Source organism: Diceros bicornis, unplaced genomic scaffold, assembly GCF_020826845.1.
Source record: "Diceros bicornis minor isolate mBicDic1 unplaced genomic scaffold, mDicBic1.mat.cur scaffold_111_ctg1, whole genome shotgun sequence".
NCBI lineage: Eukaryota > Metazoa > Chordata > Mammalia > Perissodactyla > Rhinocerotidae > Diceros > Diceros bicornis.
Window position 1 is genome coordinate 1,280,872 of NW_026691037.1, and position 24,221 is coordinate 1,305,092.

At 37.7% G+C, this 24,221-nt stretch overlaps 1 protein-coding gene across 1 annotated transcript in view; it reads right to left on the reverse strand.

Annotated features, from left to right (window-relative positions):
• Positions 1-24,221, reverse strand: part of LOC131402479 (5'-3' exoribonuclease 2-like) — a 43,461-nt gene that overhangs the window by 14,387 nt on the left and 4,853 nt on the right. The window contains exons 2-13 of the mRNA XM_058537211.1: positions 10,752-10,879; positions 10,558-10,669; positions 7,850-7,961; positions 6,053-6,111; positions 5,887-5,976; positions 5,039-5,109; positions 4,877-4,929; positions 4,241-4,398; positions 2,947-3,021; positions 2,727-2,860; positions 2,572-2,629; positions 2,381-2,488 (exon numbers count right to left, since the gene is read on the reverse strand). Coding sequence (XP_058393194.1) covers positions 2,381-2,488; positions 2,572-2,629; positions 2,727-2,860; positions 2,947-3,021; positions 4,241-4,398; positions 4,877-4,929; positions 5,039-5,109; positions 5,887-5,976; positions 6,053-6,111; positions 7,850-7,961; positions 10,558-10,669; positions 10,752-10,879 — 1,158 coding nt within the window. The remainder of the gene's footprint in view (positions 1-2,380; positions 2,489-2,571; positions 2,630-2,726; positions 2,861-2,946; positions 3,022-4,240; positions 4,399-4,876; positions 4,930-5,038; positions 5,110-5,886; positions 5,977-6,052; positions 6,112-7,849; positions 7,962-10,557; positions 10,670-10,751; positions 10,880-24,221) is intronic.

Consider the following 24,221-nt stretch of genomic DNA (forward strand, 5'->3'; position numbering starts at 1 on the left):
CACGTCCACCTTCCCAGATATTTCCTCATCTGCTTTTTTCTTCACAGCACTTATCACTCTCTAACACATTACACACTTTACTTAGTTTTTGTGTTTAGTGTCCGTCTCCCGCGGAAGAATATCAGCTCCATGAGGTCAGGAATTTTTGTCTGCTTTTTTCTTTTGTTTTTTGTTCTATCAGTAACACAGAATACTATTTGGCACACGGTAAACACTTAATAAATATATGCTGAATAAATGAAGAAGATTTGCAAGACAAAAGGCAAACATCAAAGCTCATAACATAAAAAGCATCATATTTCTGACCTAACTGCTCAATTTTAATAATAAATATTGATATATTCCTCTTTTACCATGTATTCTGCTGGTCAGTTAAATACCTATTTCTAAGGGTGGTAGTTACACATAAGCAAAATAGGTACACCTGGTTGGACTTTACTGATCTTTAATTTTTGTGTGCTATGAACTCCTTTGGAAGTCTGTCAAAAGCCGGAGACACACTTCCTGGGAAAATACACACACCTAGATACTATTATATTGAATTTCTGAGGGTTCATAAATTTCCCCGATGTCCAACCATGCTGACAAACATCATATCATGTCAGGGATACCAAAAATGATCCAAAGCTTTAAAATGCCTTCTCTGCCAGGCCAGCTGGAAACTTTATTACTCAAATCTGAAGCACTCTGGTATCTATCAAATCCCATACATCCCACTCTAATGGCAAATATCACCAATACTTAATAGTACAGAGCAACCTAAAACCACATAAAAGGACTGTTCTAACGTGAGGCTTTTACACCAAGTACTACACCGTATGTGTAGTTTTTTCTTAAGCATAAATGGCAGCAGGTCAGGTGGAGCCACCATAATTGTTGAAGGCTTAGTTAAAAATGGCTGTCCTGATAGACATTTGATATCCTAGACAAAGTCAGTTATGCTATTTAAATTTTACATGTGAAAAATTCTTGCCGTCACAGAACATTGCCAAGTACCAAAGGCTTTAAAAAGAACACTTACAGTCTACTCACACTGTTATATAAAATGGTACCCAAGCTTCTAAAAAAGAGATCACTAGCTATAGCATACAAAGCTGAAGAAAATATAAAATCTTGTCAGATGCAATGACATGTTTTAATCTGTTAGGAGATAATGAAGCAATGTAGCAATATTATTATGTTGCTATTTGCTCAAAATAGCCATATGACTTTTTATAAAATCAGTTTCTAAAAGGATTTCCTTCACTCTCTTTCTAAAAAGCTACTATCTGCTCATTTTACCCACTGCTTGCCTCCCTTGCCACTCTTTCACAACCACCCTGCAACCTACTCTGCCTCCAGGCTACTGCCCCTCCACCCCACTAACTCTTTAGGACCTCTGAGCCCCTGGCCATGGACTAGGGGCCTATCTCACTCTGACGCCTCTGGCAGCACCAGTGGCTTCTCATCTCTTCAGGGATTTCCTCCCACCTCTCTAGAACTGACTCCCCTTTCTCCTTAACATCCATGCTTCTTAAGGTTTCTGTTGGAGGCACTTGAACTCCATACAGTGCTCCAGGGATTTCAACTTCACACTCATGACGTGAAGTATTCTGCTAATGTTCTCAAATCTCCTTCCAAAAGACTTCTACCCTGAGCTTTACACACATCCATCTAACTGCTTCACGGACTTTTCTCCTCTCAGGTGTCCTTTGACCCCTCAAACTCAGTATCTCCAAAATGAAACTCAATTTCTACCTTGTCCTCACCCCAACCTGCTCTACCCCTACTGCTTGCTGTCTCATGAACGGCCCAACCACACTCCCAACTGCCCAAGCCAGACTGGAGTTCTCACCTAAGCACTCACTCTAGCATATATCATCAATTTCCAAGTGCTTTATTATTTTATTTCGTTCTTTTATGTTTAATTGCTTACTCAGAGCTGCAACCCTCTGCCCAGACTGATGCTATCTAACCCAGAGGCCCCTACACTCCACTACCAGAGTACAGAGTTCCTAGGTCTTCACCTGACTTCCACAGCATAAACATTTCCTATAAAACATGGCATCCACTAGTTCATTCCCAGCATTCTTCCAGTCTTGGAACTCTCATTTCACATCCCGTTGATCAGACACGTGTGTGGATTTTTATCTTAATCAGGATTATGAAGAGAGAAAAAAATTACAGTGCAATTCACACAGTGTGCAATACACAGTTCCACACAGCAAGCATCACAGCCTTTATAAAATAATCAAAGCACTGGCCACTCATGATTACATTGGCGTTTGACACACTATAATAATATAACAATGCACTCAAAGAGGTTAAAAGTACAATCACAGGATCATCATAGCCTATTAGAGACAGGAGCAATTTAGCTACTGCAATAGAAACACTTTACCTCATCATCCTTTCTCTTTTTAAAAATGCTATCCTCAACTTCACCAACTGCTAACATGATCATCTGTACTCTTTGCAGACTGACATAACCACTTTCTGTAAGGTATCCCTGTAAGTGATAAAATACATGTAAAATAATCTTCTTATAAAAGCAAATACTTCTGTTTTGAAATTATTCAAGAATGAACTCACCCCAGTTTTGTGAACCACATTTTTGTATATGTTAACCAAACGGTCAATTGCACCTTCCCTGCCACCAGGAAACAAACATTATGTATTAGGACCAGTACGCACTGTAAGCAAGAAGGCTACAACAGTAGTTTAAAAACCCACACAAAAACACATACCAAATCTCTAACGACAGCAGGTGAGGAAGGAAGTCATTTCCCACAAAGAAGCACATGAAGACCCAGTCATCAGTGCTCCTCTCGACATCAAATGTGAACGGTAGGCTGGCCATGGTGAGCTCTCTTTCCAAATACTACAACCAAAAAGGAATGCTGCCATTAAAGCTATGAAACGGCACTCTGCTTTAGAGGGCTGATTTCAGTGATTATTGCTACATACCTCAGGAAGAACATCAAGACGAAGGAAGATAAACTCCCCTTCTGCACAAGGAAGACTATCTGCAAGTTCATCGTGCTGCAACAAAAGGAGTAAAGATTAAACAAGTCTACTCTAGACCCTGTAATTTTTTTCCAGCCCAACGAACATTATAGCTTTTTTTAAAGCAAGATCCATTTTAATATTACAAGTACTAAATAAAAAAAGAACTCACCAAACCATTTTAAAAATAAAAATTACCCATAATCCCAATCATACCTAGACCAGGGATCAGCAAATGTTTTTTGCAAAGGGCCAGATAGTAAATATATATATTTTAGCCTGTGCGGGACACACAGGGTCTCAGTTGCATATTCTTTCATGTTTTATTTCATTTTACAACCTTTTAAAAATATAAAAACCAGGGCCGGCCCCCTGCATAGTGCTTAAGTTTGGCATGCTCTGCTTTAGTGGCCAGGGTTCGCAGGTTCGGATCCTAGGTGTAGACCTACACCACTAGTCAGCCGTGCTGTGGCGGCAACCCACATACAACAGAGGAAGACTGGCACAGATGTTAGCTCACGGCTAATCTTCCTTTAAAAATAAAAAATAAAGTAAAAACCATTCTTAGCTCATAGGCCAAATCTAGAGGGCTGGAGTTTGCCAATCTCTGATGGATAGCCAACCAGTATTTTGATGTGTATGCCTCTAGACCCTTCTCTGTGAGCATACAGTATATTTCTTACCTGCTTTTTTCACTCACTATGTCTTTTAAAGAGGTACCATATTCTTAAAACAGATAGAAACCTCTTTAGAGACTGGATATAATCAAGTGAACCCAAAATATGCAGAAACTAGGAGTAACTTAAAAGTATCAACAAGTTTAAAGTATCAACAAGTTTAATATATTTGATTTGTAGTTCCTTTTAAGAATAACCATTTGAAACATTACTTGTACAAACAAATCATGTGCCATGGACATTATTACCTATGAGACTTAAGCCTCGTATACTTACAAGCTATGTTAGAAAAAGTGGAGAGTAGAAAGAATGAGCACATGCATGCTTTTGAATGTGTCTTTAAAGAGTTTTCAAAGACACATTTCTATGAGAGGGAACAGAGTAAATAGGTAAAAAATCTAACCAAAAATAGTCTTCTCTTTATTTTAAAAATGAAGCAACCTGAATATATTTAATGCTGTTCAATTATACACTTAAAAATAGTTAAAATGGTATATTTTGTATTATATATATTTTATCACAAAAAAAATAAAATAAAATTTTTAAAAATGAGGCAACTACCATCTCAAATTTCTTACCTTTCCCTTCTTTTCTCTTGGCAAACCTTCACAGTCCTTAACTTCATGTCCAAACTGATTACAAAGAGCACATGGCTTGGGTTTGTTTGGTTTGAATTCTTCTCTAATAATGGTAAAGTTGGGTTCATATGTAGCAAGGCCGAGCATAATGAGATCAGCTATCAATCAACAATGACAAAACACTGAACAGTGAGCACTTTCAGAAGATCCTTACCATAACCAAAGACATAAGACATTACCATAACACAAGACACCAACACAAAGAAAAGCCCAAAGGAGCACACAAACAGAGGCAGCAAAGTCAAAATGCCTAAAACTTCCTAGTAGTTCTCAGTCAACAAGATGTCCCCCAGATACATGGGCCTAGAGTGTAGACTACCACTCAGGAGTCAACACTCGTCCATTTTAAAGGTATGTGCAGCCATATTAAAAGGTAGAAAAATGTAAGAAAAAAATTAAAGATAGGTAAACATTAATCACAGATTAAATAACTCAGTACTAATTTCCTCTCAAACATAAAATCAGCAAGGCACTTTAGAATTTCCAGGCAATCATGAATAATTCATTACTATACACCAACTCATCAACTTGCTATGGTTTAATCCAAGAGACTCAAATTCCAAAGAAGAAACTTACCATCTGCTCCACATAAGCAATGATGAGTGTTTGGGTCATGGTTAGGCTGAGCTAAAGGAGGAGAAAACATATATTTATTATATTTATACCAGAGGAATATCACATTTTACCATTTTCTATATAATGGCTTGTCAATCAGATATTCATAAGTGATTTTTTCCTCTTTGTCTTCTAATGTAATCTATAATTTTATGTTCTCCTTCACCAGGAGCACTAGCATCAGATAAAATAACCTATAAAAGACAGTTTTTAACACTTTCAGCTCATCTCCAATTTTCTAGGACAAAAATCAACAGAACTGAGTATCTTAAAATAAACTGGGATAATTCTATTAAGATGTTATTAATTGGAAATTTTTCTTAATAAGGTGTGTGTGTATTAAACACCAAAACTATTTACTTACCGCATGGAATAGAAAATCAAATGTCTGGGTTAAACTTAGCCATTAGCAAAACCGACCAGTCACAAGTCTCCACCATTCTCACTGCCACCTAAGGACACAGCACTGAAGCACACAAACCCTGGGAGCAATCAATAAAAGACACCCAGTAAACACAATTTCCCACACCTAATAACAGGGAAATAGGCTTATGACCCTAAAATCACACAACAGTTTGTTTAAATTTTACGTAAATACTTAGGAGAACACAGTGATTCTTTCAAGGCAGACCCACGACTTTAATTTTGCTATATTTTGATTTCAAATAGAAATTTTCATTTAAAAATTACTTTCATACATAAATAGATATTTTTTAAACCATGAGTACCATTTTATGGCTTCATAGTGACGGTACGAGGACAAAAAATTGGCATTGAGAGAAAATTCGACTGTCTAAAACTGGATCATGCAAGACATCCCATTTCTAATAACCCTGGCAGCCTCTCCTTTCCTCTGACAGTCAACTAGGATTTCACAGGGGGGAAAAAAGAAAAAAATACTATCAGTCATATCAAAGTATAGACTCAAATATCACCTTCATCTTTTTGAAGTACCAAAATGTGAAACTTACTGTCAAAATTTTCCACCCAGGATCATTATTTAAACGATCAGCTATGTAATAGCGAAGGCATTTAGCAAGATTGTCCATGAACTCGGTTCCCTAAAATGATAGAAGGAAATAAATTAAGCTATCATTTAAGAGTTAGCAATAGCCAGCAAAGTCTGAGACTACTTACTGGTGTAACACAGTTGCTGTCAAATCTTTCTTTTATTTCTTCTGGAGGAAGAAAGCCACCTAGAGAAAAAGGCAATGTTTTGTTATCGCCATAAAAAGTGAGGTAAACTACACAATATTAAGCCCAAACAACAAAAACAGTAAGTTCAAATACAAAAAAATGAGAAGTATTGTCACTTGAGGAACAATGTTCCCCTTTCTGGGAAGAAAATAAGATTCCTCTCCTCAAATTTAAATAAAGCTTTAACAGAAGTGTCAAACAATATATAGTACACAAAAGATACTATATTGTTATATAAAAATATAAAAATTATGATGTTCTTCCTAAGGCCCTCTGCAGCAGAATACACACACGGGTTAGGGGTTCTAATTTGATACCAGTTCTTAAAATAAAGGTGCCTTAGAAAAACAAAATTAGGGCCAGCCTCGTGGCTTAGCCGTTAAGTGCGCGCGCTCCGCTACTGGCGGCCTGGGTTCGGATCCCGGGCGCGCACCGAGGCACCGCTTCTCCGGCCATGCTGAGGCTGCGTCCCATGTACAGCAACTAGAAGGATGTGCATCTATGACGTACAACTATACACTGGGGCTTTGGGGGGAAAAATAAATAAATAAAAATTATAAAAAAAAAAGAAAAACAAATTAAAATGCTGAATTTATCACAGCTTATGATAAGAAATAAATGATAAGAAATAAAAATATCAGCTAGAGGGATACAAAAATCCTATTTTTCCCTCTGTATCACTGATTAGCTTTTTCTCAAGACACAAACATATTTCATAACATGTTCAAGAAAGAAGACATCTTTAAAATCAAAGACAATCTGTTATAGATACAAACAGGTTTTAGAGTATTAGTATAAGCTACAGCTAAAAGTAACTATATACTCGCATACTTCTAGCAAATTAAAATAACATAGAATGTATCATAATTGCAGGCTTGACCTGACTACACCATGGTATCCTTTTTCAACTTCCAAGTGTAATATCCTGAGCCAATAAACTGTGGCTTTCCTGGTCTATCATATTGCCCTATGTAACAAAGCACCAAACAAACCACTCTGCTACAACCACACCCCATCTCACACACAGGTGTCTTGGGAAAGAACCAGTCAGAGTGGGCATGAAGACCTCTTGACCTTTCTCCTCTCTGAGCTTTAGCCAACTCCTACCTATGTACCCATCAGGAATTTCAAGGCTTTGAAGAATTGCAAAAATGGCCACATCCCACCCCTCCCCTCCTCAAAACTGAGAGAACCCTGGGTACCTCACTGCCTCGGTTCCTGCTACATCAATCTAGACTGACAATGTGTGTGACTTGGTGAAAGCCTGGACTATGGGTCACATCATCCCAGGCCTCCTCATGTAGACCTCTGAGTTCTAAGAGGAAGCAATAGGCAAGCTACCAAGACTGATTTGAGGAAAATCTTTACAGAATGGTAGCTTTCTAATAGCCCCCATTAGAAAAAAAGAAGTAAGAAGCACTTAAAATATTTCTATTTTACAGATATAGAAAAGTTAGCAGAAGAGCTGCACTTGTCCTGAGAGGGACTGACAATCTGCTCTCCCTACCAGAATTCCCTCCTTGTATTCCCAAGTTTCTCTTTTACTACAGAGTTTGGAAACAAATAGTGAAGAATTCCATTAACAACTTTTCCTCAACAGTGACCATAAATTTTCCTTGCATATTCTGGGATCCTAAGTAAATTAAAACCTTATCTATTTGTAAGAAAAAGTTGCCGCCCCTCCCCCTTCTGCATACACCTTATAAAAAGTCCACGTTCAAGATTCATTTTCTTTACCTTTTGCCAGTATTTCTTCCCTGACTCGCTGCTTCTCTACTGCTGCTTCCATTCCTTCCTTTGATGCTCTGAACCTCCTCGAACGCTGCTGGCTCATTTTAGCACGTGGTGCCTGAAAAACATGTATTTCATATTCACATAATATTATTCAAAATATGTGCAACTAAATCTGCACATTATTTTGAATCAGTTGTTTTTATAAAAATAGTACACTAAAATGGAAAAGGTAAGTAATATGTCTAGTAATCCTTTCACGACAGACAGGAGATCCTGAGGACTTAAATTTGGACCAAGAACCTAAAAGCTGAGCTCAGTGAGTGACATATCAAATGGACAAACATCCTATGAAGCCACAGCACTTAACAGTGCAGGCCCCACGACCTAATGCCAATTCCGCTGGGTTATGGTGCTTCAAAGCACCCAAGAAGAAAGCTCACTTGACTCAAAGACTCAGCCAGCAGACAATGACTACAGAACCAGGATCAGGAAGAGCTTCCTTCTGTCCTTGCCTAAAAGGAAGGACGGTCTCCAAATGAGATCCACAATGCCCTATAAAAGCAAAAGAAAACTACTTGATCTGTAGCACCCCAAGGCAATTCCATTTTGTACTTCCCACAATAAGCTTCATAATTACCACTCTGTCTCTACAAGCACAGCAAGAGACAGGGAACAAGGTTTTTACCAAAAGTACTTTTAAATCACTCTAACCAAGTGAAATTTAAATCACTGGATAAACCTGAATGAAGTGAACTGGGCTGTAAGGTTCTGAAGTTACTGAACTGAGTTTTGGGGTTGGAAGGGACTCTAAAGTATCCTGTCTACAAAAAATAAGTTCTTTTATATTCTCTTTTAAACAGTTCCCTTTTCTGTAAAATGAGACCACCTAATCTAATTCTTTCAAGCACCAAGTTCTACGATCTACATTTATATTTTAACAAAAAAACATGTTACAGACATGAGCACGTACACAACGCACACAAATATGTACATATTTTATACTTGATCTAGCAGTAAGGGCATACCGCAGTAAAGTTAAAAATTTTCTTTGTTTTGTTGATGTGATGCATCACGTTGATTGATCTGCGGATGTTGAACCATCCCTGCGTTCCTGGTATAAATCCCACTTGATCATGGTGTATGATCTTCTTAATGTATTGTTGTATTTGGTTTGCCAATATTTTGTTGAGGATTTTTGCATCAATGTTCATCAGCGATATTGGCCTGTAATTTTCTTTCTTTGTATTGTCTTTGTCTGGTTTTGGTATCAGGGTGATGTTGGCCTTGTAGAATGATTTAGGAAGTGTTCCATCTTCCTCTATTTTTTGGAATAGTTTGAGAAGGATGGGTATTAAATCTTCTTTGAATGTTTGGTAAAATTCACTGGAGAAGCCATCTGGTCCTGGACTTTTATTTTTGGGGAGGTTTTTGATTACTATTTCAATCTCTTTAATTGTTATTGGTCTATTATGTATGATCTCACTCATATGTGGAATATAAACCAACACATGGACAGAGAAAACTGAACTGTGGTTACCAGGGGCAGTGGGGGTGGGGGGTGGGCACAAGGGGTGAAGGGAGTCATATATATGGTGATGGACAAACAAAAATGTACAACCCAAAATTTCACAATGTTAGAAACCATTAAAACATCAATAAAAAAAAAAAACCCCAAAAAAACCAAAAGTTTCTTCAAGAAACTTAGCTAATGTGAATTGGAATATGCTCCAAATAAGACATATTCCTGTTCCCTTTATTCTTTACTCCACTTTAACTACAACTTAACAAGTTATCAGGTAGCTAAGATTTTTCTTTGAGTAAAGAGAACCTCACAGAAAAGTTAATCTTCTTGGACCCAAAGTTTTCTGGATTTTCAAAATCATTCCATTAGCTACTACAATTGCTAAATCTAAAAGAAAAAGAGAATCTATTTGCATATGGCTAAATAAATTTAGGCTTATGATTTACCTTAATTTTCCTTGAACCCTGGTATATAGTTTGCTAATCAATTATAACCTAAGCTACTTGATATTATTATCATAGGTCAGTAAGTTATTCCCCTCTTAAGGTCCTGTGATGACTAATTACCGCCTATAGGATAAAATCCAAACTCCTGAGTGTGGCAGGTAAGGCCTTCTTCAAGTCATCACTCTACTTCCCTTTCCAATCTAAAACTCCTACAGTTGCCCAAATATGTCAGTGTGATCATAGGCATGGAGAGTGTGTTTACCTGCCACATTTGAGAAGTCCATGAGGTCCTCCCTCCCCATATCTGTCCCATCCATCCCCTTCCACTGCCCGCCAATCTCCAATTATTCTTTATCCTTCAAGAAATGGGACAAAAGTCACCTCCTCTCTATCTTCCAACTGTCTTAGTAGCACTGACACCTTCTTCCCTCAACATGCTGCATGTGTTATCTAGTTCCTATAAAGTCCTAAATAACTAACCTCACTCATTTATCTAAGTCTCTGTCCCTTTACTGGTAAGCCCTTCAAAAGCAAGGGCAGTCACCAACATCCCCAGCATTTCACAGTACTTGGTACAAAACAGGCATAAAAAGTGTTTGAATGCATGACTGAAGGATGAGGCTTGCTTTCTCAAATTTACCACACTCAATATTTTTCTTTATTTAGCTGACTTTCATTCTAGACACTGGGAACACAGCAAAAACAAAAACGGAGGACTCTAAGTTAATTATTTTAGCACTTACCACTCCATCTATTGCCATGCAGAGAAGTCGTCTTGGTCTTACTATATTGAAAAGTCTGTCAACGTATTCAAAAATTGCAACCATCATTTCATCTTCGTTTTTTGGTGCTGGTCTATAATGATAAGCAAACAATGTAATATAATATAGTACTCCTCTGTAACTGGTGATGTCAGTGACAAAAACAGGTTACGTACTTGTCTTCAGGATGAGTACAGGGATGGATGATTCCATTCATATCCAAATACAGATTACCAAACTCCACGTCATTTGGATTAGGTTTACTGGCATCAACAGGAATCTTTACACCATTGCATTCTTTTGGCTATGAGGAAATGAGAATTAATAGCAGTTTGATTGTTCAAGTCTGAAAGTGATATAACGTAGGCTCAGTAAGTACCTGTGTTTCATTTCTGAATTGGAAATAAAACACTTTAAGCAATCTTTAAATTATAAGTTATCTTATTCCTTAAAGCAAACTGAAGTAGATATTTCATTTGTAGAAAGTAGACAGTTTCCAACACAAGTTAATCTTCTCTATGTGAGGGATAGTTATCAAATTTCCAAATCATTCAGTTGTCCAAGCGAGAGACCAGGGGAGTCACCTTAGAATTCTTTTCCCTTACCACCCATTCCAATAAGTCCTGTCAATTTAACATGAAAAACGCTAACAACATCAGGGCATCATCTCTCACCTACAAGACTGGAACGGTCTTCGTATGGACTGCCCACCTCTAGACTCTCCTGTCTCCAGCCTACCCTCTATGCTGCCAGAGTTTTTTTTTCTAAAATACAAATGTGGCTGCATCTTAATCTTGCCTGATTCTCCCAGTGATTCCCATAGCGGGTGTAAACCAATGAGCCTGGACCCACCCTAGTCTCCTGTCCCACCACGATATTGTTCAGGTCCACCCCATCTCGTCTAAGTTCCTGGAAAACGCTCTCATCTCTCAATGTCTTTGCACACTGCTTCCTCTCTCTCAACACCCACTTCCTGAAATCTTAGTAATTTTCCAGGGTCAGACTCAGATCAAATGTTGTTCATTTTATAACACTTTGTTACACATCTCCTAAGAAATTAACTGCCCTTCCTTCTGCATTTCCACACAGTTTTGCTTATTCACTTGTAGCACTTCCATGGTTTTATAATTAATTTGTCATTCTAACCCAGCTACACTATGCATTCTTCAAAAGGTAAGGACTGTGCCTTACTCACTCCTGGAGGCACTCAATTATACTTTTGTGATAAACATTACCTTTGTCTTTTTCTCCCAGAGCTTCAGCAGATGATAAGAATATGAGATAGGTTTTTACTGTTACTAATAGTAAAAGTCACTTAAAAAATAATAGTTCCCCAACACATGCAAAGCATCATTTGTAACAGCAAAAAACTGTGAACAATTTAAAAGCCCACTATGTACATGCTACATCATGGATGAACCTCAAAAACATTCTAAGTGAAAGCCAGTCATGAAAGACCACAAAAGATTCCATTTATATGATCCAGAATAGACAAACCTATAGAGACAGAAATAGATTAGCTTTAATCTGAGGGTAGAGGAAGCAGAAGGGAGATAGGAAGTAACCACAAGTGAGTACAACATTTCTTTTGGGCGTGATGTAAATGTCCTAAAATTAGATAATAGTGATTGTTGTACAACTCTGTATATATACTAAAAACCACTGAATTGTACGCTTTAAATGGGTGAACTTTACGGTATATAAATTATATCTCAATAAAGCTATTAAAAATAGATAAATAAACGGTCAACTTAATTAGGAAAAAAAAGAGCCCAAAGAATGGATTAATAAACTGTGATATGTCCATATAGTAGAATATCAAATAGAAGTGAGATTCAAAGAACTAGAGCTGGATGGTCACAAATATATTGCTAAGACAAAAAAGCAAGCTGCAGAAGAATACATACAGTATACCACTTATCCAAAGTCATCACACAGACAAAACAACAGTAGGTATTGTTCAGGGATGAATACATATGCAATGAAAGCAAAATTAGAAAAGCAAAGGAATGATAAACACCAATTTCAGGACAGTGGTTATCTTTGAGAGAGAGGGAAAGCAATGAGATTGAGCTTCAGTTTGGATTTATAATTGGGAGAAAAGGATATCAAAAGAGATTTAAGGGCAGAATAGGGAAGAAGCTATCAGACAGTGTTCCATACCTCCGTGCTATGAATCAGGAAAGAGGGGTTCAATCAGAAGCAGTGAATGGGATAACTGGTAAGGAAAGCAGGAGGTCAATTTTTAGGGGGTCTATTGAAAAAGATAACCTGATGACCCCCAAACATAACAAAACAAATTCTATGAAGGCAGGAGGCTCTCTGCCTATCCAACTAACCTCTACACTCCAAAGTCCACATTTTCCTCTCTCCTGCACCAAATAGACACCACACTCAGGAGAATCCAGACCCACTTTCTTTATGCTCCCCAGGAAGCCAGATAGTTAGTATTTTAGACTTGTTGGCCATATGATCTTAGTTGCAACAACTCATATCTGCCTTTGTAGAGTGAAAGCAACCATAAAGATACAGACATGAATGGGTATGGCTGTGTTTCAGTAAAACTTTATTTACAAAAACTGTACACTGGCTTGCTAACCTCGGCCTTAGTGCCTAGCACATCACTAGGCATATTGCAGCTCTTCAACGGATGTTGCGTATAGCTACATGAGAATTTCTACTTCCACTACCTAGAAAGTATAGCACGGGGAAGGGTGCATGGGGAGGTCCTAACTTTGAGAAAAGAGCTCCAGGCATTCCCAATAAGAAAACTGAACATACTTTCCTCTCAGGAGTTACTGTAGATATAGTCAACACATTAATTACGTAAACTTAGAGTTTCTTTCTTCAAGAGAAGATTTTGATGCTCACCAAAGGAACTCACTCCTCAAGAGCCTTGCCAAACACAAGCCAACGTGTCTCCTGCTGCATTAAAGAGATCCTCAGTCAAAGGGCAGCTAAAAGGAGAGCGACTCTGAACCCTAAAAACAATTCATTTCAAAGAACTTTTCAATATCTCTTGGATTTACCAGATGATAAACTGAGCACACACTGCAGCCTTCCCTTTTTACTCCAAGACCACATGAAAGACTAAAAACAAACAAATAATCACAACTGCATAACCGTACTGGAATACCAGAAGAACCCTCTGCGGCTGAGAAACCATGAGGGATGCCTGAAATGTGGAAAACTAGATCTGACAAGATGGAGCACACAGCCTAAAACAGGCAGAGAGGAGTTCGGCAGCCGAGAAGTGGGAGAACACAAGAAGGCTCCAGGCCCAGAGAGGGGGCTCAAGGGATAGTCTCTGGATGATCCGTCACCACCAGCAGCAGGAAGAGAAAGGTGGGTCAACCCCTGCACTCTCCTCTCACCCCCTCAGGTCCCACGTGCAGCAGGCAACTGGAGACAGGATTCCCAGAAAACCCGGGCGCTTGAGTAGGAAAAGCAGTGCAGTACTCTGGCTCTCTAGCGGTTCCCCAGAGGAACAGGGAGCACATCTGCCCAGAGGGCTGGCCGTCCAGCAGTTCCGCCAAGCAGGAATCCCACTTCTCCTCCACTTCACGGAAAAAGAAAGGGATCTATTTATCCCTAATAGGCAGTTGGGAAATTATCCTATTTGTACACAAAGATGCCGAGGAATCAAGATAAAGAAGATATTTAAGGGCCGGCCCCATGGCTCAGTGGTTAAGTGCGCGCGCTCCACTACCGGCGGCCCGGGTTCGGATCCCGGGCGAGCACCGACGCACCGCTTCTCCGGCCATGCTGAGGCCACGTCCCACATACAGCAACTAGAAGGATGTGCAGCTATGACATACAACTATCTACTGGGGCTTTGGGGGGGAAAAAAAAGGAGGATTGGCAATAGATGTTAGCTCAGAGCCGGTCTTCCTCAGCAAAAAGAGGAGGATTAGCACGGATGTTAGCTCAGCGCTGATCTTCCTCACAAAAAAATAAGTAAATAAAACTGTTTAAAAACAAAAAAGAAGATATTTAAAGAATTAAAGATGGTACAAACATGCAAATAGTGAGTCTGTATAAAAATACACTCCACAGGTTTTGAAATAAACCCCCAAAATGAGTTTCCCACCACCTTCCTCTTCCAATCTTATAATAAGGCTTCCGGCTCCTCAAACGTAAAGCTGAAGCCACTCCTGTCAGTGACAGCTAAGCGTATGCATTTTTGTGTGAGCCTGCACAGTATTTAACAGCAGCATTAGAAAATCCTGAATCACGCCTGAGGTTCCACTGTAACACTGAGTTCTCACTACTGGAAGTCAGATGCCAAACTACAGCATTGGGTTTTAGATTTCCCTTAAAGCAGCTTGGAACTCAAGAACTGCAAAACATGGGTGATATTTTGGGGAGAAATGGTCAAAAGGCTAAGGAAAATTTCAAATTGCAGCATTTTGGTTAAAAATTCAGGCCATAAATACCGATACAGTTGCCAAATAGAAAATTTTAACATCTTTAGTGATTAGTATTTTTTCAAGTAGTATGTATCTTAGGTCCTCATTTTTATACCGTGTTAGTCAACAAAGACTATTAATTATCACTAACATTTACAAAGCACTTAAAATGTGATAGGCACTGTTCTAAGGGATTCTACTCATGGATTATTCCCCTCTCGCCTCACAAGAACCCTGTGAGGTACAGAGTAGCCCACTTATAAATGAGAACACAAATGCTGAGAGGGATTAAGTGGCTTCTCCAAAGTCACACTACTGCCAAGAGACCCAGCAGTTTGAATCAGAGCTGGGATCTTAACCAGTATGTTAGACTGACTGATTATAATTTCACTAGATTCAACATGAATTTATTGAACATTTATAATGTGCATCAAAGACTACAGCCAGTGCTACAGAGGACACAAAACATGTAAAACGTGTGAAATTGATCCTCGCTCTCTAAGACACAAGATAACACTGGAGAGATCGACTTCCAGCATGACAGCGTGAGTAGCTCTGCTCACCTGCTTCTCGGGGAAACTAGTGAATTTTTTTTTAAAATAACACCATTTACAGCCCTTGGAAACGGTCCTAGGGCAAGACAGCAATCTAGTCACAAAAACCTAAGAAAATTCAGCATTGACAATACAACAGAGCATGGAAAAGTTTCAACCTAAAGACACTCTCAAGAACAGTGCAAGTTGTGGTGAAAAGCAAGTGGGAAGAGAATCCTGGATCTAATGAAGATACAGCCCAGACTATAGGCCAGCTAGTTTGTAGGAGAGAACCAGGGAATGAGACAGCTGGGAAGAGCCCTCTTGGGGTTCGTACAAGTACCAAACATTAACCTCAGAAACTAATCCCCGGCAGGAGCCACAATTTGACTGGATTAGTCTGTAGAGGAATTTATGCCCCAGGGCACTGCTGAAAACAACACAGCAATGGGCCACAATTGTGGAGGTTAACTGCTGGGTGTAATGAGGGCAAGAGTGGGAGAGAGTCCTACCTGTACCTGTCATCCTAGGGTGGCTCTGGGCATGCCCCAAACTGCACCACCCAGAGAGCAATATCAGAGGTCTAACACAGTGAGGAAGAAATACATCTCACTAAAATAATCCAGCTGGTATATAAACAAATAACAGTACCAAGCCCTGAAAGAGTCTGGGGGTGGGGGGCCAATACCCAGAGTTGCTACAATATGTTATCTAAAACGTCCTATTTATAGCAAAAAACTACCAGGCATGTAGAAAAACAGAAAAGTATGACCTATACACTGGGTAAAAGGCAGGCAACAGAAACTGCCTGTGAGAGCATCCAGATGTTAGATTTAACAGAACAGAGTTTAAAGTAGCTATTATAAGTATGTTCATAGAACTAAAGAGGTGTACATAAAAGAAGTTATGATGACAATTTATATCAAATAGAGAATATCAACAAAGATAAAAATTACAAAAAAGAAACAAGTGGAAATTCTGGAGTTGAAAACTACAGTAACTGAAATAAAAAATTCAACTAGAGGGGCTTGACAGTACATTTGAATTGGCGAAAGAATTAGCAAACTTAGATACATTAATAGAATTTATGCAAGCTGAAGAGCAGAGAGAAATAAGAATGAAGAAAAATAAACAGAGCCTGATAGAAATACGGGACCAATTAAATGCACGAACATACACAGAACTGGAGTACTGAAAAGAGAGGAGAGAAAGGAGCAGAAAAAATATTCAAGGAAATAATAACCCCAAACTTCCCAAATTTATTAAAAAACAATAACTTATACATGCAGGAAGCTCTAAGAACTCCAAGTAAGATAAACACAAAGAGACCCACAAACAGACACATCAGAGTAAAAAATGCTGGAGGTAAAAGACAAGGAGAAAAATGTTTAAAAGAATCAAGAGGAAAAATGATGAGTCACTTACAAGGAAACCCAATAAGACTGACAGCTGGCTTCCAGCAGAAACAGGGGAGGCCAGAAGGCAGTGGGATAGCACATAGAAAGTGCTGAAGGAAAAAACGTTAACTAAGAATTCTATATTCAGGAAAGGTACTGTTCAAAAATGAAGAAAAAATAAAGCCTTTGCTAGATAAAAATTGAGAGAATTCATTGCTAGTAGACCTGATTTACAAGAAATACTAAAGAAAGTTCTTCAGGCTGAAAACAAGTGACCCCAGGAAAGGTAATTATACATATTGTTTATCCTTTCTATTCTTAACTGATTTAAAAACCAATTGTATAAAATAATATCACACAATGTATCATGGCTTAAAATGCACAATTTAATGTAAGTGTAATGTATTTCCTATAACAGCCCAAAAGGAGGTGGATGGAAGCAAAGTTGCAATGAGCTAAGGAAATGACTGCAGATGGTAAAATGATAATTATAACAATGCAATGTTGAGTTTGTAACATTAACAGATATAATACATATAACAACAATACCAAAAAAAAAGGGAAAATGGGAATCAAGCTGCATAGCAGTAAAGGTTCTGCATATTACCCAAATTCAGCTAGTACAAATCTAAAGCTGATGAGACGTGTATAGTAAACCCCAGAGCAATGACTTAAAAAAATTCAAAAAAAAAAAACTAAAAAAAAGATCACTAATGAAATTAAAATGCTACATTAGAAAATACATATAGAAAACAAAAACTAAAATGGCAGATGTAAATCCAACTCTATCAGTAACATTAAACGTGAATAGATTGAACAATCAAAAGGGAAAGATTGTTAGATGGGATTTAAAAAAACACGATCCAACTATATGTTGTCTACAGGAGACACACGAGAGTCACAGAGACAAAAACACTGAAAGTAAATGGATGGGGAAGAATATCATGCAAACAGCAACCACAAGAAATCTGGAGTGGCTGCACTAACATCAGACAACACAGACTTTAAAACAAGAATACTAGAGACAGTGACATTTTATAATGATGAAATAGTCAACATTTCAAGACAACAATTAAAAACATACATGCATCTATTAATGGAGCATTGAAATACATGAAACTTTTAACAGAAATGAAAACAGACAATTCAACAATAGTTGGAGACTTCAATACCCTCATACACAGCTGGTGGGAATGCAAACTGGTGCAGCCTCTATGGAAAACGGTATGGAGATTCCTCAAAGAATTAAAAATAGAGATGCCCTATGATCCAGCTATCCCACTACTGGGAATCTATCCAACGAACCTGAACTCAACAATCCCAAGGGCCTTATGCACCCCTATGTTCATTGCAGCATTATTCACCATAGCCAAGCAGTGGAAGCAACCTAAGTGTCCCTCGACTGATGACTGGATCAAGAAAATGTGGTATATATATACAATGGAATACTACTCAGCCATAAAAAAAGACAAAATCGTCCCATTTGCAACAACATGGATGGGCCTGGAGGGTATTATGTTAAATGAAGGAAGCCAGAAAGAGAAAGACAAACACTGTATGATCTCACTCATATGTGGAATATAAACCAACACATGGACAGAGAAAACTGTATGTGGTTACCAGGGGCAATGGGGGTGGGGGGTGGGGGGTGGGCACAAGGGGTGAAGGGAGACATATATATGGTGATGGACAAACAAACATGTACAACCCAAAATTTCACAATGTTAAAAACTATTAAAACATCAATAAAAAAAAAAGACAAAACTGAAGGGAAAAAAAAAAAAGACAGGACAAGATTACCAACCTTACAGAATCAAAAAGGATTATAAACAAATACTATGAATAATAGTACACAAATTAGATAACTTAGAGGAAATACACAAATTACTAGAAAAACACAAACTACAAAAATGACTCAAGATAATCTGAATAAACCTATAATAAGTGAAGAGATTGAATCAGTAATCCACAAACTATGCACAAAGAAAAGCCCAGGCCTAAATGGTTTCACCGCTGAAATCTACCAAACACTCAAGGAAGAATTAACAGCAATTCTTACAAAAAAAAAAAAAAAAAAAAAGAAGAGGAAGAAACACTTTCCACCACATTTTATGGGGGTAATATTACCCCTATACCAAAATCAGACAAAGATGTCACAAGAAAGCAAAACTACAGGGGCCAGCCTGGTGGCGTAGAGATTAAGTTTGCACGCTCCACTGTGGCGGCCCAGGGTTCACAGGTTTGGATCCCGGGTATGGACTGATGGACCGCTTGTCAAGCCATGCTATGGCGGTGTCCCATATAAAAAAAATAAATAGAGGAAGACGGGCACGGATGTTACCCCAGGGCCAATCTTCCTCCGCAAGAAGAGGAAGATTGGCAACGGATGTTAGCTCAGGGCTAATCTTCCTCACCAAAAAAAAAAAAAAAAAGAAAACAAAACTACAGACTAATATCTCTTACGAACATGGATGTAAAAGTCCTCAACAAAATACTAGCTAACTGAATCTAGCAATATATAAAAAGAATTATACACCATGACCAAGTGGGATTTATCCTAGGGATGCAAAGTTGGTTTAACATCCAAAAATAATTAATGTAATACATCATACAAATAGAATGAAAAACAAAAAATCACAAGACCATCTCAGCAGATGTAGGAAAAAGCATTTGACAAAATTCAACACGCTTTCACGATTTAAAAAAAAACTCAAACTAGGAACAGAAGGGAAGTTCCTCAATATAAAGGGCATCTACAAAAAATCTCCAGTTAACATCATACTTAATGGTGACATACTGGATGGTTTCCCTTTAAGATTAGGAACAAGACAATGATTTCCACTCTTGCCATTTCTATTCTAAATTGTAGTGGAGGTTCTAACCAGGGCAATTAGGCAAGAAAAAGAAATAAAAGGCATCTATATCGGAAAGGAGGAGGTAAAACTATCTCTATTCGCATGAAGTGATCCTGTATATAGAAAACCCTAAGGAGTCTACCAAAAAACTATTAGAAGTAATAAATGAGTTCAGCAAGGTTGCAGGATACAAGATCAATATACAAAACCCAATTGAATTTCTATACATTTGCATTGAAAAGCCCAAAAGTAAAATTAAGAAAACAATTCCATTCACAATAGTATCCAAAACCAGGAATAAATTAACCAAAGAAATGCAAAACTCATACTCTGAAGTTGATTCTAAATTCATACGGAATTCTAAGGCAACAAGCTACAGCTAACAAAACAATTCTGAAAAAGAAGAATAAATAGTGTAAGACGCATACTTCCCAATTGCAAAAGTTACTACAAAGCAACAGTTGTCAAGACAGTGTGGTACTGGTACAAGGACAAACATACAGATCAATGGAACAGAACTGAAAGACCAGAAATAAACCTATACACCTGTGGTCAACTGATTTTTCACAAGGGTGCCAATGGTGCTGTGACAATTGAATAGCTATATGCAAAAGAATGAAGTTAGACCCTAACCTTATCCCATAAGCAAAAGTTTACTCAAAATGGATCATACACTTCAATTGAAGAGCTAAAACTATAAAACACTTAGAAGAACACACAGGCATCAATCTTCATGACCTTGTATTTGGCAATGGACTCTTAGATCTGACACCAAAAGCAGAAACAACTAAATAAATGAATAAATAAGTTAAACGTCATCATCAAAATTAAGAACTTTTATGCTTCAAAAGACACTATCAAGAAAGTGGAAAGACAATCTAGAATGGGAAAAAATATCTGCAAATCATATATGTAATGAGGAACTTGTATTCGGAACATATATTAAAAAGCTCTTGGGGCCAGCCCGGTGGTGTAGCAGTTAAGTTCGCGCGCTCCACTTTGGCGGCCCAGGGTTCATGGGTTCTGATCCCAGGCACAGACCAACGTACTGCCTATCAAGTCATGCTGTGGCTGCGTCCATATAAAGTAGAGGAAGACGGGCACGGATGTGAGCCCAGGTCCAATCTTCCTCAGCAAGAAGAGAAGGATTGGCAACAGAAGTTAGCTCAGGGCTGATCTTCCCCACCTCCTCCCCCCAAAAAACTTCTTACAATTCAGTAATAAAAAGACAACCCAATATAAAATAGGCAAAGAATCTGAACAGATATTTCTCCAAAGAAGATATACAAATGGCCAATAAGCACATGAAAAGATGCTCAGTATCATTAGTCATAAGGGAAACGCAAATCAAAACCACAATAAGATACCACTTCATACCCACTAGAATGGCTAAAATTAAAAAAGTTAGATAACAAGTGTTAGTGAGAATGTGGAGAAACTGGAACCCTCAAACACTGCCACAGGAATGTAAAATGTTGCAGCCACTTTGGAAAATAGTCTGGCAGTTTCTCAAATAATTAAACATAGAGCTACCATGTAACCCAGCAATTCTACTCCTAGGTATATATCCAACAAATGGAAACATGTCCACACAGAAACTTGTACATGAATGTAACAGCATCACTCATAATAGTCAAAAGGTGGAAACAACCCAAATGTCCAAAGACACACAAACAGATAAACAAAATGTGGTATATCCACACAATGAAACATTATTTGGTCATAAAAAAGAATGAGATACTGACATATGCTACAACATAAATGTACCTTGAAAATATAATGCTAAGTGAAAGAAGCCAGCCAAAAAAAAACCCATATACTATATGATTCTATTCCTAGGAAAGTCAGAATAGGGAAATCTATAGAGACAAAAAAGTAGCTTAGTGGTTGCTTAGGGATGGGGTAAACAGGGTCAGGGGATAAAGGGATGGTAGCTGAAGGGTTCAGGCTTCTTTTTGAGGTGATGAAAATATTCTAAAATTTACTGTGGTGATGGTTACACACATCTGTGAATATATTTTAAAAAACCACTGAATTATAAACTTTAAATGGGTGAATTGTATGGTATGTGAATCATATCTCAATAAAGCTGCCTAAAAAATGTAGTAGCCAGCTCCAAAAAAAAACATCATAGTGAAGAAAGCAGAATGTAGGGTCAGAGAGCAACATCGCTTTTGTTCATCATTAATCCTTCCTGCCCTTAAAGCCATGCCTGCATGTTTGCAAAAAAAAAAAAAAAAAAAAAAAAAAGGACTAAATGAAGTAGACGAGTGACAGGAAAAAAGCAGGGTAGGAAACCTGGATTTCACCACATGAAAAGAGCACAATTCTACACTATGCAATGTCACCAAAAATTAGACATAAAAATATCCTCACTTATACCTGGACATACAAACTACTAAAAACTCACTTACCAAATAAATTTCTGAAACATCAAATGAGTCTGTGTAAGGCTTTGTTTGAAGAACTTAACTTGTATTAATTGATTTAATCCACACAACCACCCTATGTGGTACATATATAGCTGATCTTCATTATTTACAAGTTCCATATTTGTGAATTCACCTACTCACTAAAAGTTTTTTGGAATCCCAAATCAGTATTTGCAGCATTCTCATGGTCATTCGCAAACATGAGCAGAGCAGTGAAAAATTTCAGTCTATCAACACACACGTTCCAGTTGAGGTCAAACAAGGTGACACTCTGCCTTACTTCAGCTCTCATACAGAAATGACCAGAGGATAGAGATGGTAGGGAGCAGTGTGGTGTAATGCAAGAAGCTCCAGTTCTTTCGAGTTTAGGAGAGTTTAAGTCATTTTCCCAAGATCAGAAAGCTAACGAATGGAGGACTGTATGAGCCAAGGACACAAAGTGAAGAAATTGATGGTTGAATGAATTAATAGTTAAAAGGCTAAAAAAAGAGATAAAACGAGATCATAAAAAATACTTACACCAAAAGAAGAAAAAATGGAGAAGGGAAACAAAAAACAGATGAGACAGAAAACAAACAGTAAGATGATAGATTTAAATCTAACCATATCAATAATCACATTCAACGTAAATGTTCTAAATGCCCCAATTACAAGGCAGAGATTGTGAAAACAGTGTGGCAGTTCCTCAAAAAGATAAACACGGAATTACCATATGATGTTGCAATTCCACTCATAGGTATATACCCAAAGAAATGAAAGCAGGAATCACTCACAGGTATACACCCAAAGCACTGATGTGGCATACAGATACTTGTCCACCAATGATCATAGCAGCATTATTCACAACAGTCAAAAGGTAAAAATAACCCAAGTGTCCAAACAAAATGTGATAAACACATACAATGGGATATTATTCAACCTTAAAGAGGAATGAAACTCTGATATATGCTAAACATGGATGAAACTAGAAAACATGCTAAGTGAAATAAGCCAGACACAAAATGCCAAATACTATATGACTCCACTCATCTTAGGTACCTAGAATAGGCAAATTCATAAGACAGAAGGTAGGGGAGAAGGGAGAACGGGGAATTATTGTGTAATGGGTATAGAGTTTCTGTTTAGGATGATGAAAAAGTTACAGAAATGAAGAGTCACAATGGTTTCACAATATTGTAAATGTACTTAATGTCACTGAATTCTAAACCTTATAATGGTTAAAATGGCAATTTTTATGTTACATATATTTTGCCACAATAAAAAAAAAAAGGGCAGAGATCATCAAACTATAAAAAAGCAAGACCCAAGTGTATGTTGCCTACAAAAACAAACACTTTAAATATAAAGACACAAACAGGCTAAAAGTAAAAGGATGGAAATAGACCATGCTAGCACTAGTCAAAAGATCTGGCTACATTAATATTGAACAAAGTAGACTTCAGAGCAAAGAATATTACCAGGGATAAAGAGGGCCACTTTATAACGATAAAGGAGTACATTCATCAAGAAGACATAACAATCCTAAGCATTTATGTACCTAATAAAAGAGCTTCAAAATGCAAGGAGCAAAAAACAATGGAACTAAAAGAAGAAACAAACAAATCCAAAAAATTATAATAGGAGATTTCCACACCCCTACCAATAATTGACAGAACAAGGAGACAGAAAATCAGTAAATGTTGTTCAAGTCTTTCATATCCTATCAACAAACGTGATAACATTTATAGAACACTCCACCCAATAACAGCAGCACATATATCTTTTTAAAGTCAAAATGAAACATTTACCAAGACCATATCCTGGGACATACAACAAATCAGATAAGCTTTTAAAAGATTCAAATTATGCAAAGCATGTTCTCTGACAGGGGAACTAAATTAGAAATCAATAACAGAAAAAAAGTCTGGAAAATCCCCCAAATATTTGAAAATTAAATAATACTCTTCTAAATAAGCAATGGGCCAAAGAAGAAGTCAAAGAGGATATCAGGAAATATTTGTTACTGAATGAAAATGAAAAC